Source organism: Gavia stellata, chromosome 28, assembly GCF_030936135.1.
Source record: "Gavia stellata isolate bGavSte3 chromosome 28, bGavSte3.hap2, whole genome shotgun sequence".
Taxonomy (NCBI): Eukaryota; Metazoa; Chordata; class Aves; order Gaviiformes; family Gaviidae; genus Gavia; species Gavia stellata.
In genome coordinates this window covers 6,245,786-6,261,265 of record NC_082621.1, presented here as the reverse complement: position 1 = coordinate 6,261,265, position 15,480 = coordinate 6,245,786, and the positions used below count along the sequence as shown (strand labels likewise).

The 15,480-nt window shown below is 43.9% G+C and overlaps 1 protein-coding gene across 1 annotated transcript; it reads right to left on the bottom strand.

Moving 5' to 3' along the window:
• Positions 1-7,225: 7,225 nt before the first annotated feature.
• LOC104260197 (protein Wnt-9b-like) lies at positions 7,226-14,761 on the bottom strand. Its single transcript, XM_059830577.1, has 3 exons — positions 14,512-14,761; positions 8,617-8,882; positions 7,226-7,702 (listed from the first exon to the last, which is right to left on the bottom strand). Exons 1-3 carry the CDS (start codon positions 14,585-14,587, stop codon positions 7,226-7,228), a joined length of 819 nt encoding a protein of 272 aa, XP_059686560.1. The 5' UTR covers positions 14,588-14,761.
• Between the last annotated feature and the right edge of the window lie 719 nt (positions 14,762-15,480).

Genomic DNA, 15,480 nt, shown 5'->3' with positions numbered 1-15,480 from the left:
GAAAATGCCACTGACTCTGTGAAGCCTGACCATGGAGACATACTTCTTGCTTTATCTTTCCTGGGAAGCAGATTTTGCATGGACTGCACTACTCTGGTTGACATGCTAGGCAGACCTTAGGAGACAACAGGGACTGCCAGAAGACTAGGTTAGGGCAGACGGTTGGGAGAGGACCCATGAGTGTCTTGAATTATTTATCATCCCCAGTGCACTGGTATGCTTTACCCAGGAGAACCCAACTACTCTGAATGGTATTTCTGACACACTTTCAGCTCGGTGCTGAAGGAGCTGGATGGCTCTGTGTGGACCTTTAGGGCTGGGCAACACCGTGCTCCCTTCTAACAGGCCAGAATTGAAACTCAGAAGTTATGTGCAAGAGCAGAGGAGTCAGCTGGTGGGGGGGAAGGAGGGATGGGGCAACAAGATGCCAACCAGAAAGCAAACCACAGTGTGAAGTGGCTCTGTTGTGGCCCATGATTGGCAACTCTGGGCCATGCTGAGCCTGGGCAGTTGCACACATTGGCTATGGACTGTGCTGAGCCTTGGACACAGCAGTTAACCACACTTCCTGTAGGGATAGCTTGGCATGTGCCTCAGACACAGCCTGCGGCCATGGCCCTTCCTCTGGCCTTGTGTGGTCACTGTTGAGTGCCACAATGTGATGAGGTGTCACCATGCCGTGGTGGCCTGGTGCCAGACCAAGGTCTGGGGGAGCTTTTTGGGATCACCTGGAAAACCCACTGTCAGCCATTGCTCAGGACTGCTGGCGCCGGCACCTCCCATGTGCCCAAGACGACAGGCAAGAAGAGCCGCTAGTCTGGTGTCATCACTGCAGCACAAGGCCAGCTCCTTCATCCCTCCCTGCAAAAACTATGATCTGGTGTTCCTCTACATGTCCACAGGCTTCCCTCAGACAACTGCCCTTGTCTCCCCAGGGAGAGTCTGAGGAGCACAGGGCACCTTGGAGTCATGTCTTTGAGGCTGAGCAACTTTTGCACCAGTTGCATCAGCCCAGTCAACAAGTTCCGCAAATAGTCGCATCCAAACAGTTGACACAGAGGCACCAGCAGCAGAACAGAGCAACCAGGTACACCAGCATCCAGTTTGTTTTGCTGCTTCAGGAAACGTGCCACTGACAAGTTCTTGATGAGATTTGGCTCACTAGTGTCACATCTCCTCAACACAAACATACCTGAGCTCAGCCCACCTGGGCAGCCCTTACTGCTGGGTAGGCAGAAACGGACATTTCTAGTTATCTTCTGGAGAGGGTGCAGGTAAAGGAGAACTAAAGGAATAATATCAATGTGCCAATGGAGGAACAGAGTTATTCAAAACTATTTCCCAGATGTTCCTTGAAAGGCAGAAATGTACATTCTTAGAAAACAACTGGTATTTATTGACTGACAAGAACACCAGCAGTACAGGCACTAGTGCATTACTGGACAACACAGCCAGCTACACAAATATGCGTATTTTAATCAAAAGGATTATATAAAAAATAGGACAAGGTACAAGCAGGACTGTAATGCAACTTAAAACCCACAGCACCATTTTCTTTCTAGAGGCTATATAAGAAATATAAATAACATCCATACTTCTTGTCACAAAAGTTGTACATCTTGAGGTAGACAAATGTTTTGTTTCCCTTAAAGCACAGCCTTTTTTTTTCAAGTGACATATTATATTGTTGCAAACTGCCCTTCCAGTCTTACACAAGGTGTCTGAGGGTGTAGAAGTGGCTATTGCATGAGTGGGGTTTGTTACTCTGGTCATTAGTGTTTCTTGGCTTACATGGCCCTATTTTTTGATCTAATAAAGCACAACCTCACCCCAGCATTGCACCGCACTTCCATCACAGCAACAGTGCTGCATGGATCCCTGGTTAAGTCTCAAGGAATTATTGGTGTCTAATCATTTTATGGGGCAGCCTCCAGATATGTGGTTTCTTCCCAAGCAGGTTCAGCTCTTGACTTGGGGATGGTGGGGTCCATCCACATCAGAGCTTTATAAACTTTAGCAAAACTTTTCTGATGGATTGTTATTTCCCTCCTGCAATAAGCATGCTAGATCCACTACTACCAAACCCAGCACCACAACACACCAGGAGAGACAATAAAAACTGGGCTAGGAAGTACACACAGGGACATGGAGTAGCCTGTGTCTGCAGAGTAGCCCTCATGTGGGTAGTGAGGATCCCAGCCAGCTAGGAGTATTCGAGCTATCACTGTTCTCAGGTTGCTTGGATCTCATGTACAGAGGAAAGGATTCATCCTGAATCAAAAAACTATACAGGAAAGCATGTGCAGCTCAGATTTTTACCATTGACAATCACGTTGAGGTACATTTGTGCTTGGAAAAGAACCATTTTACAGCCAAGGCATAAGCTTTCATCTTTGCTGCTGAAAAGATTTCCATGTAAAGACTTAAGTGCGATCCCCTTATATCTCCAGCCTGTCATTCCAGTAACTTCTTTGCACATATAACCAAAGAGGCAGCACATCCACTGGATTTGTAGTACATTGAAAGGTGTGCGGCATAATTCAAAAGCTCGCACACAGCTCAAAGGGAGGCCCAGGTCTTCACATCCCATATCTCCAGGAGGTGGCAGAAGAGCTTTGCTCAAGATGATGCTTGGTCTTGATTCTTGAAGACAATATCATTCAAGCCTAAGAATACTGAATGCCAAACAGACCCAAGTTTTGCTTCCTGGTCATACAAAGACTCCCATTGTTGTTGGTTAAAGTAAATCGCATTTCTGAATATCCACCCAATTTACCTCAAGTTTGGATGATAAAACAGCCCTGGATATCTGAACGGGAAAGAAAAAAAAAAAAGGAAAAAGAAGCTATCTGCCTCAAGCAAACTTTTTCACTCCCTTTTCCGTAGCACCATTTCTAAAAGGCTTGGTATTGAAGGATACCAAAAGGAGTGATATCGACATGGCCTCAAACTCAAAATATGCTCAAGTCTTTTCCCCAGACCTCATATGGGACATTTTAAATTATTTATTTCCCATCAGTTTTCATAGTTTGCTTTCCAGACTGAGAGAGGCTGTCTGTTCTGACTGGCAGGGGTTGAACAGAAAGCTTTTCAGCTGTGACTGCAACCAAAATTTAACAACCAAAATTTACTGCAGCCAAATGCCAAACCTCCATATTCAACTGAACCCAAACTCGTCCCAAGGACACCAGAGAATGAACCATCTCTTCCTCAGATCTTCTCCATACTCACCATTTCTCAAGCAGCTCTGAGCCATGCAGGGCAAGGAGCTGCAAGCACAAAAGTCCCTTTTGGTACATGAAAAACCAGTACTTAATTTTCTCCGGAAATATCTTTTTGTCCAGTTCTTATTCAACAGTTCCTGTGTGGTGCCACGACTTCCAGGCACAGCCTCGCCTTTCAATTTACTTTGTTTACATTATTCTTTGACTTTAATAAAATTCTTGTGACATCCCCACAGGCCTGTGCTAACCCAACACTCAAGACAAAGGGCAGCTCCACCTCATAGTTGCTGGCAGCAAGACTGGACAAAAACACAGGATGGTATAGACGCTGCCAGTTTCAACAGATCATGGCTCAAACGGTAACACAGATCACTGCTACAAACATCCATTGCTAGAGGTAATCCCTGCACATTTCACAGACGCTACTGTTTTCAGTGGCAAGGGACTTGGTGACACCACCTCAAAAGCGTGAATGGCCATACGACATGGGTTACCCACACAAAACCCAAGATTTTTTGTCAAGTGCTGCAAAGCAGTATCTAATTCTGCCTTAAATGTGTCTTCTTTGCCTGAAAGAGTGCCAAAGGATCAATTCAGTCCAAAATACCCACACTGAAGGTGCTTGGTCTAGTTGCCTAAATAAAGATGTATGTCTGGTCTCCTTGCCCCAAGCCTGTCCTTCAGTTCCCACCGACTTCAGTGTTTCAGCTGCAAAGGACACAAATAGCCAAAGCTGCAAGTTCTGCTAGTCTGACCATATTCCTCTCTGCCTAAATAACCATCTTACCATCTTCTGGTCTTGTTTTTGAGTATGTTGTGCAAAACACCTAACATGCCTCTGAAATGCATTCACCTACTGCTTGAAGCATTGCAACATTTAGAGCCAGATAAAGGATATTACTAAAATAACACTTTCTGCTGTGTGGAAGCCGGGCTTGCCTTTAGGATGGGAGAACTAGCCTCCAGATTTGAAATGCTCTTGGCAGGAAAATGAAAGGTGTGCGGCCTGACAGTTCCTACTGCAAAAGCCAAACACAATGCTGCTCAGCAGCATCACTTGGAGTTCAGTGAACACAAAGCTCTTAAGAGAAGACCTAACACTCAAAGTGACACAAACAGCTTGCTCTTTTAAGAAGCAAGAGAGCAGATTCATGACCCCTCACTGGCATGAAGCCGTCAGCAGGTGACACTGACCCAGATAACATTACTAGGAGGTTACAGAAGTGTTTTTTCTTCTTCAAAAAACTTCATGGCAAAGCTGGAAACAGAAAGGCACTGAAAACCAATTGTATCCTGAGTTCTTGCCTGCAGTGACCTTGTGCAAGTCCTGTTGCCTGACCTGCACAATGCATAAACACCAACCTGCAGTGATGTGTCTGCCGGAACCACCTTAGTTCACTTTGTCAACATTAGCCCAAAGAGGAAATAAAAAGAAATGAGACCATCAAGAACACTTTCCACCACCTAGGAGCATCCTAGCTTCCCTCAAATTGTGACATCTGGGTGTGGAGAATGGATTGTGCATGCCCAGAAATTATTGGCCAGTGGACAGCGGAGAAGTGCAGCTTTGATAAAAGCAAGAGGACAGAGTGGTGTCTCTTCCACTTCCTTCCCAAAGCTGTGCTTCCCCTCTCCTGCCACCGAGTCCCAGTCCCTGTTTAATGAGAATGCTCCATGCAAAGGCATGGGATCCCCGTGTAACCCTCCTGTGACATGGTACTCCCTTCCTCTTCCATGCTGGACAAGCCAGGAAGTCAGTGCGGCAGGTGGCTTGGGATCAGTAGTGTAGAGGAGAGCTAGTTCCTTTGTCACTTCATCTATGATGCCTGTTCTTAACAATTTTAACTCATTGGGATGTTTTTTCATTGAGTGCTCAACATTGAGACTCGTGAGAAGATTTCAACTCCAAAAAGATTAAAAGCAACATATAAATAATGGTCCGCTCAATATTAATTTCTTGGGTATTTAGGAGGTAAAAAAAAAATAAGGCCAATTAACCCAATTTGCAGTATTATGTCTGTCATAAGCATTTTAATTCAGTTCAAGTCAACTTGAGCCAGAAAAAGGATAAAAAGGAATAAGCCCATTAAAAGACCTGTAGCTAGCTAAAGGGAAGGTGTTAGTGGCCTCTGAACAACCAGTTAATGGCTAGATCTGTTCTGAGAAAGTTCTCTTCCATCCTTTTATGAAGCAGAAATCAAAAATAGTTGTAAAAAGCAAAGGGCAACAAGGTCATGATAAAGAGAGTGTGAGTACACACTCATCACTGCAAAGTAATTATGCAAAGCACATGTAAATGAACGGATGAGCTGTCTGACTTCAGCACATCCATACTCAAGAGCTGGAACACACAGGTGAGATCTTACCACTTGTAAGGAGAACTCAATCACATTGAAACCTTGCCCAATTTGGCCTATGGATCAGTCCATCTAAGCAACCCAAACCAGCATCTTCATCCATTACATTGCCAATGAATTTTGATCTGAGCTTAAGGATTTAAACATTCTTTTTGGCACCAGCCCATCTCCACACTGGCATCCTGCTTGCTGGTTGACAGCCATTACCAAAACCGAGTAAATATAGCAGCTTTGTTATCTCAGGGACTGTCCAGAGCTGCTCACAGTACAAACGCTCTAACTGCTGCTGCAGGATTAACCAGGAAGAGCCCTGGATCAGGAAAATACACTGCCCAGCACTGTAATACAGCTCAACACCCAGACAGGTTGTGCTACACCCCTCTACGTATACCTGGAGGCCAGATCAGGGACTGCCTCACTGCCATTACCAAGACTGCTCGCTAAGACACAACCAGAGAAACAAAACAGCCTGTTTCTGTTGTGTTTAACTTAACTACAAAAACATGACTCAAATCAGGGCACCACAACTCTAATGGGCTGTGCTCTTTCTCCCAGGTCACCTTCTCTCACGCCAGATGCCTGCATTGTCTAGATATGTCTAACTTCTCAGTGCAGAGATTGTCACTTGTGACTTGCAAATTTTTAAGATGCCCGAGTTCCTGCGGTTCCTAATTCCCCTTCAGAAATGTTACCTGTCATTAGCACAGGGCAGAACTGTGGGATGTGATGCACCTCGGGCACCGGGTCAAAGAACGATACACATAACACAAAAAGGCGATTGATAGTTTGATTGAGGGGCGGGGAAAGAGAGATGCATAGTTGGCACCATCACCCTGGATCCACCACCATAAAATAATCCCCTGCGAGGCAGCATGCTGCAGAGGGGTAACTTCACAGACCTCAGCTGAGTTCCTGTGATAAATGCACTTTAACAGAGGCAGTGTACATCAAGGTTAAAACGTTGTTAAAATGCACTTGGAGTCTAACATCCAAACTATGGACCTGGGAGATGACGGACATGAGCTCCATTTGTTTGTAAACCAGCATTTCTGAGGCACAATCCTTGCATCAAAATGAGACTACTTAACAATGTGTCTTTGAGTTCAAAGCAGAAAGGATTCAACCAGCTCCCAGGGAACAACACTGAATATCCCCTGCTGTAAGAGTCAGTTTGCCTTGGTGCAGGAACATGGCTGTCCCTGCTCCATCAGGATCCAGTCTCTGGTTAATTGCCTCCCCAGTCCCTTAATTCTCTTCTCTCCAGGAACCAGGGTGCAAGCCCTCAGTATTTCAGTGTCACCACCCCAATGCATTTACATAAGTGCAAGTGAGGGATGGAGAAGGGGGATATTCCTGCAGACAAGAGTACCAGTTTTCACTCGAGATATTTTTGACTGCTTCAGTGTTCCTGCTGTCCCCGCATTACCCCCACTCTCTGTCCCTCCTTCCTGATCTGATACCTGACAAAACCTCTGGTTTTCACCCCTCATACAGGGGCTCTCCCCAGATTGGAAGATCTCAACATTGAGATAATAGGAGCCCTGGACAATTTTGGTGCTTGCCTTTGCCCTCACCCCACAGCAGAGAATCATGTCTCTCTCCCTACTGCTTTCTTGTACTTGTCTTGACCCGCTAGTGCTGACTTTACTGCTTGCAGCTGTAGACCACCTCTTCCTGCATGCACTGTTGGCACTCAACATAGCAACACCACTGCACCTGACAGTGGCAAGAGAAGGTAACCAGCCGGCTCTGGGTGTTATAGCCTCGTCCACAGCACATGCTGTCACAGTTGCCTTCCCGAGAGCAGGTCCTCCCAGCAGTTCCCAGGGAGTATTTGCTGGGACGACAGAAACTGGGGGAGTCTTCCACATACACCAGGTCAGTAGAGCGGGGCGAAGTGGGGTGCTTGGGGGAATGGCTGTGTCTCTGAGGGCCAGCCAGCTCCGAGTGTCCCACAGCATCATTGGTGGTGCTGAAGACCTTGACGGCATCATCATAGCGCAGCTTCAGCAGTCGTCCAATCTCATGGAAAGGCGAAAGCTGTTTCCAGCATGTCCGGACAGCACATGAGCCAGAGACACCATGGCACTTGCATGTGGTTTTGAGACCGTTTTTCACAGCCTGATGAGGAAGAGAAGTGGTAGTCATTATCTGCCGGGACCATGAGCCTAGTTCTGGGTAGAGGCAACACCTCAGATTGCAGACAGCCTGGAAGTACTTCAGTTTTATTTATATTATTCCTATTTTATGGAGGAAAAACTAAAAAAAAAAAAAAAAAAGGCAACAGAGGAATGGCTACAGAGTTGACTGGTGAGCCAGAGAGTAGAAAGCCTGAATGAGGACAAATGGCTGAATACTGAAGCTAGTCAAATTCATACTAAGCCTATCTGGAACAGCAGGAGTGGTCAACCATGAAACTGAGTTATCTCCAGCATAGTGGATTCCCTTTGGTATATTCAAATCAAGATAGTGCTCTAATCAAACAAGTAATTGGACTCAGTAAATGGAAAACAATGATAAGACAGTAACCTGTAACATACAGGTCAAAATGCTTGATCTAATGGTCCCCCTGCCCCAAACCTGTGACATGACTAGTTCCATAGCAAATCACCAGAAGACTCATAATTGCTCTCAAGAGTGTCAACCCTTAACCTACGTCATACGTCCCACCAGCTCTGAAGCTCTAGCTGTTCTCAAAACTCCCTGTGGCCATGGCATAACCCATGGAGTAATTCAGCCAGTGAGTTTTACAGCTCTTACTGTGCTGCATATTGCTGTCACTCAGCCCTTGATACCACTAGAGGATACAGGATGCTGCTCTGCCACTCAACATGCAAGTCCTCACACCAGAGTTCAGGAAATTTTCCAGGGAGCTCTCAGTGCCATAAAGTCCACAACACACCAGTGAACAGGTCTGGTTTGTGAGTAGGGGCAGTGAATACCCCTCTCACAAACGGCCTCGGCTGAGAATGGGTTAGAAGACTTGCATTGAGTCCTAACTTCTTTCTAGACCTGCTGCTGCTGCAGCTCCTCACCTTGATGCCAACATTGGTGTTGTGGATGTCCACCTTGGCCCGCAGGTCTTTGCCAATCCTCTTCTGACCCAAGAATTTTTTCAGGAACTTGGTGCTGTATTTGAGGTTGTCTCCACAAACGCCCCATTGCCAGGCCTTGCGGTTCTCCAGGTCTGGGGAGTCATCGCAGGTGCAGCGCTCCATGCGCCCAGCACTACACGCTCTGGCCAGGGAGTGGGTAAGAGCTGCGGAGGACACTGCATAGAGGAAGGCAGTTTCCTTAAAACCTGCACGGGAAAAGGATTAGGAGAGGGTCGGAGCAGGAAAGGCAAAATAAGGTGTTCATCCACCTCACTGGCTCTCCTGACTGTCGAGCACAATACTTAGAAATACAAAGAGACAAAACTCTTCCATTACCTGCACACCATTCCTAGCAGAGAATCTCAGTATCATGTTTGCAGTAACTGGTGTACTAACACCCCAGTCTCACCTGGTGGCTGTGACTGATTCAATATGGAGACAGGAGACCACTCATGAATCAAGGGATGGGTGCACACAGCCTAACAGTCCTTGGGAAATATCCAACTGCAAAAAGTGACAGTCATGAAACTCCATTGTCCTCATCCTCACCAAAGAGCTGATAGGTGTGAATAGAGACTGTCACTGAAATCACGTTGTGGCTTAAAATCAGGAAATATTTAGTAGAGACTGAAAAAATATTTTAAAAACGTGACCTGCTATTTCAATATGTTTTTATCAGGGACCGTGTTGTCAGAGTATAGTAGTATTTCATATGGAAAGATCCCAGATTTCATATGGGAAAGGTTCTATGTTGAAGGACATCTTGGGCAAGAGGGACGAACTCTCCCGCACGTGAGTGGATTTTCTGACTTCCCTGTAAATTATCTGCTCCCAATGACCGTGGTGATGCTTTCTGAAGCTATTCTCCTTTCTAAAGCAGGCTTCCCAGCTTGGCTATGTTTGCCCTGAGGTATGTGACCATGACACAACATGACATTTTAACCAGCTTAACAAGTCCACAATTTAGGAAGTAGAGCAAGGAAGAGAAAGACAGGCGACTGATAAATAGCTCAGAGTGCAGCAATGGATAAGATTGGCCAAATTAGAAACATTTGGGTTTATGAAAAATAGAACATTTTCACATTGCATAGAAGGAAACACACTGAAGCAAACAAATATTCCACATTGGAAAATGCCAAATTTCCTTCCACATCAGAAGGAAACAAATCTGTTTCCCCAAAAAATGGAAGAGAGAGGGAGAACCACAGAGATCTGACCTAGTCTTGCAGTTAGTCCTGCTTTGAGCAGAGGTTGGAAGGGACCTCTAGAATTCATCCAGTCCAACCTCAAATCTTTCCATTATTTTGTTCCCTCAAAGAACTTCCATCCAGCTGTGATAATAGATCAGACCACTGACTGCTGAGATCCAAGTGAAGTCACCATAAATCTGACCAGTGAACAGGACAGAGTTCTTCTGATAGCTATCAGTGAGAAGAATGAAAAATTGACTAATCATGAACATAATGGAGAGGCTGCATTAGTAACTTCAATATAGACTTCATAGTTGCTTGTGGGAATTCCAGAATTTTAGATGAAAGATCTAACAACAGTATGGACATGGATGAGAGAGTCAAGAAAATGTGGAGGAGATCAATCAACAAACTGCTTCCTATCTCAGCATTTTAGTTGCTGTATCACTGGGACAAGTAACTTGCAGCTAAGCTCTCTGGTTGATGATGGTCTATAAAATCTCTCAGGGAACTGGAAGAATAATGAAAAAATGTCACCAAATCCATCAAAAGTTTTGGAAAAGCTGATATAGGACGCAGTCAATACAGAGTATGGATAGCATCATGATGCTCGCACATTTTCAAACAGTAGCTAACCCATACGAAGGATCTAAGAGAGGATAAGATACACTTGAGATCCTAAATCTGAAAAATAATTCTGGTAGCTAATCTCCAGTTACTTACCAGATTCCCAATATCCTATGTGACATACTGATACCAGAAGAGAGGAGAGCATTTTAGAACCACTTTCTCATACCATATGAAGCTAGCAGTACCAGTCAGCTCCACATACCCTGCTAAATCTGACTTTGTGGAATACCACACTGCTTCTGCTATTTCTGACCAGTGATGGTTTGGTTTCTTCTGTGGTACTCCACGTAAATGCTGGCCAGATTTCAACCCACTTGAAATCAGAGACCATTGCTTGTGGTCAGGCCACTGCAGACAGCAGTAACTGAAGATAACGAGCATACTTTCAAATTGTCTCCTTCTTCTCCGCGGCTCCCACCTCCTTTTATGGCAAAGGTTCAATGTCACCAGGCTGCCAAACGCTTGTCTTAAAAGTCTAAGATGATTCCTTCTACTTTGTCATAAAGGACTGATCACTGTTTAATTGTTTAATTCACAAATCACATGAGTAAAGGGAAAACTGAATGGTCCTCAAGTCCTTGTGGAATAGCAATGAGCAACAGACCTGCTGTTGAAGCTACATTTTCAGTAGGACATAGCACAAATGAGCAGGGTTCAGCTCCAACAAACTTGATTTGAGAAGATCTACATGGAGGTTTCTCCATGTGTCCTGGGTATCTATCCTTCCATTATGTCAATGGAGCTTTTGTCACAACAGCCAGTGGAGCCTGGAGCTGGTGTCCAGGCTGTCAGGGTCTGGTTTAGGGATGAGTCACTCTCCTGACCCCATTGACTAGGTTGCCAGTAACTATAATGAAATCTTGAACACTCGGTGCAAGGGGGAATATTTAAATGCAGATGTCTTTGCTTGTCAGTTTGTTTGAAACCTCCAGCACAGAGTTGAATTTCAAGATGTTGAAGCAAGCCAGCTCCACCTGGTAGGACCTTGCACATGTCCAAGTCTTCCCCTGAGCTCTCTGGAATTATTTCTTAGCTCAGCAGCCTATAAATACAGAAAGACATTTGCTGCAATGGCAAGGCACTGTTCTGTGGTGTGGTGTGCTCTAGACCACAAGGAAAACTGTAATAGGAGGAGTTTAGCCATGCGGTGATTCTGCCAAAGGCAAGATGCTCAAGGTCAAAGATTTTTCAATGCTACAATAAAGATAGTGTGAGCATTTCAGAGCAAGTGGAAGAGGCATCTCTCTGGGAAAACACACACAAAGAGAAAACAAACAAACAAACAAACAAAAAAACAACCCCAAAAACCCAAGCAAACAAAAAAAAGGAGAGCAGACCAGAAAGCTATAGGATTCTAGAAAGATTTAGCATGGAAGGACTTCTCAAGGTCTTTAGTACAACCTCCTGCTCAAAGCAGGGCTAACCCTAGTGCCAGATAAAGTTGCTCAGGGCTTTGTGCAACTGAGTTCTCAAAATCTCCACGGATGGAAATTCTGTGTCTCTGAGCCACCACTCCTATGCTGTACCATTCCTAGATTCCTCATGACATCAATGAAACTGCTGCTTGAAGATCAAAGAATCTGACCAACATGAAGCAAAGAAATGGATTGATGGAGAGAAGGATTGTTGAGTGCTTGTTTCTCAAGAAGGATTTTTCTCAGTGGCTGCATCTGAGCTGTTTTTGCTACAGGTATTTATTTTCCCCTAAATCACCACGTTGTTTGAGATTAAATACTGCTTACCTGATCTCCAACAGCAATTGACTGCTGGAGGCACACTTATGGCACACCTTGGACACTAAAAGATCATCATTGCTTTACAAACTTTATATAAAGACACCAGCTACCACGGTGCTACAAGATGGCTTGAAACGGCTGCCCAGAATAATTTTAAATCTACCTATTTTCATGGATTTTTTAAAAAGTGGAGAAGAAATGCAGAAGGATTTTGCATGGATCAGTGAAGAGTAATAGCCATCAAAACTGACTGCAATAGTCATAGGATTGTAGGTTATGCAAAAGGAGTTTCCCGGTTGTATCCAGAGGAGTGTCAATGTAAAACAACAAATGGTGCAGACTGTGAAAATAAATCTGGCATTTCAAAAACCAGAAAGCCCTTTGCATTTTTTTTTTACTTACTAAAAGTATGTAAACACAGGAAAAAAGATGTTGGCATCTGCAGAGGCAGGAAAAGCATAGGTGATCCCAATCCGTCACAGATTATTTTCAGTCGTCACTGCAAATTAAGAGTGGCTTTTCACCTATTACATAAATGAATTGTATCATGTCATCTCACTGGAGACGATCTTTTTTCCCCTCTTGCACTCACAAGACCATCAGAGACAGTTAAAAGGTGTGTGTTTTTCTTTATGGTTTCTCTAGGACCATGGAGATACCAAATGATTTAATCATTTCTAAAAAATTCTTCATCACTACTTGGGTGAAAGGAGAATAGTCTGTTGTCTGACCAACGATTTCCAAGGCAGCAACCAAACAGCAGTAGGAATACGTGAGAAACAGATCAAAAGTGGCAGCTGAAAGTGTTCATGTTCTTTGTGAAAGAAACTAACCTATTTGCAAGTTAAAGGAAAATGAGAACTAGTAATTGCTTCCAGCCAACTGTCCTTTCATATAGGAGATGTATATAGCATACTTTTCTGTATTAAATCATCATTTGATCCTTAAGATTGTGTAATAAAAGTTTTCAAACACTTATCCTCATCTGCCAAAACAGGTTTTAAATTACAGGTGATATTTTATTTTGTCAGTCAGGAGTCCATGGAAATGTTGAGGCATGCCACCACGAGATAATTAAATGTTTTCCAGCTATTTGAAGATGAGAATTATTCAATTGTCATTTTCAAGTTCTTTGAGGCTGATGAAGGTACAGATGTCAGAAAGTCACTCAAAATGATCACGAACAGCTTCTTCCACAGTGCGCTAAAAAATCACAACAGAGCCTTGCAAAGAAGTAAATCTGATCTTGTATGTCCTGATTTAATAAAGTATTAACTTAATATTTATTTTAATAAAATTTTATAATTTTAAATGGAAATGTTAAAAAGTTTCAATCCTAACACTAACTAAAATTAACATTTTAAATTCATCAAGGTTAATATTGGCTTATTCAGCCCCTTTTTTAAGAACTGACTAAACATTATCAAAGGACTGAAACTCAATAATACTGAAACCTGAAACTCAGTGAATGCTACTAAACGTTACTCAAGGGCTGAAACTCAGTAATAGGCTGGTCAGGCATGTTTGGATGAGGACAGGTTCAGCAGAGTGTATGGGCATGCAATGGGAACTTTAAGTAAGTAATAGTTTCAGGGTCTATTTTAAATCTATTTTTCTCAAACTCTTATAATTTAAAGACTTTATTATGCTCACTCCTGCCTTAAATACAGAACTTACAGAACATTTTCTTCCTCTGAAGCCTTCTGTGAAACAGAAGCCAGTGGCTCTTCTGTCCACTCTGTCTGAACTTCTGCAGAAACTCCAAATATATGTGGAAGAGTCTTAGGAGATATTTGTAAACATGCCCTGAAATGCCTTAATGCTGATAAATAGCTTTTTCAAACAGTAAGTTAAGATTAAATTCTGTATCTGAGAACAACAGAGATTTACATACAAAAATATCCAAAGAGCTAAAAAGAGTCTTTTCTTAAAATGTCCCTTGACATAAAGCACTAACCCTTATTTTTCACAGTACCATCCCTGATTGCCAGCCAAGAGAGATGATCAGCCTAGGAAACTCTGGTCTCGGACAAAAATCCAGAAGCCAAGGGTGTGAACTTCCTTCTACTTTTCAATCCGTGACAAACCACGCAGGAAAGACGAGGATAAGGCATATTTTGTGGCAAAAGGGCCCAAATTGCACATCTCCCTTCCTAGGCAAAACAGATGATCTCTGCACCCCCTGGTTACTGCCCCACTTTGCTTAATTTGAGATGCATATTCCAGGGGCTACAGGACCAAGTGAGATTTTATACTGCAAACAAAAGACTACCTTGTACCTCGCTTCAGCAGGCTGGTCCGTCCCTCCAGGCTGCAGTTCCAACGCTCGCTGCGAAACTGGTACTGGCACTCCATGATCCCAAGCCGGATAGCATCCCGCAAGGTCTCTGCCAAGCCAGGCTCCCGCCGGCAAAGCCTCTTCTGCTTGCGGGACAGCTTCAGCAAGTCACACTGCTTCACGTGGACCTTCCCCTGGGCAGAGTTTGTGGAGGGTCCCAGGGATGGGAAGTGGGTCAGAGCTTCTTTCCCGGTCAAGCTGAAAGAAAGTGGAAAAAGCAGTGAGTTATGGAAGACCACAGTCATGGAAGAGAAAAGGTGATCAGAGGGAAGGATATTCAGAAAGCTGCTGGTCAGGGTACTTTACCAGCTCGGAAGATTAATCAGTACAGATTGATTAGAGCTAGTATCCCATCTCCACCACACACCAAGGCAAAGTAGCAGACTGTGGGGAGAAAGAAGAAACGCATGTGTGTTGTCACCAGCAACCTTGGGTGGGAAGTTTTCTCGACTTCATGAAGAGGACATGTTTACACCCCTGCAGTTTTGTTTCCTTCACAGTACATTCACCATCAGAAACAGAGATTTGTTTTACTCAATGGTGCTGCAGGTTGCTGTATGTCACAGCTCTGTGCTAGCTCCGTAAAGCATTAACCATGTCCTTTCGGGGGTTTGTGTGCACTGGTGCCATACCACTAGACAGCTGGAAAAGACCAACAGGGAGACATTATCAATGACCACTTTCTAGAGCAAGCACGACTTTTGCTGGAAAACATTTTCTTGCTCAAAAAAAAAAAGGAAAGGTCCACTAAAAATGTATTGCCAAATGCAATGTGTTTATATGTGATTCAGCTGAAAAATATCACAAATTTTTGAGACAAATTGTTTTACTTTTCATGGCAAGACAATGTTTTTCTTGCAAAATTTATCTCCATTAATATCTTTAGGATGCTTGAAAACACACAGAAATT

What these genes read in the sequence shown, in the direction of transcription:
- LOC104260197 (XM_059830577.1), bottom strand. Translation starts at nt 14,587, where the DNA reads ATGGAGTGCCAGTACCAGTTTCGCAGCGAGCGTTGGAACTGCAGCCTG. An exon ending in GACCAGCCTGCTGAAGCGAG is followed by an intron (nt 8,883 to 14,511) that starts GTACAAGGTAGT and finishes TTTCCCGTGCAG; the next exon opens with GTTTTAAGGAAACTGCCTTC. An exon ending in ACACCAATGTTGGCATCAAG is followed by an intron (nt 7,703 to 8,616) that starts GTGAGGAGCTGC and finishes CTTCCTCATCAG; the next exon opens with GCTGTGAAAAACGGTCTCAA.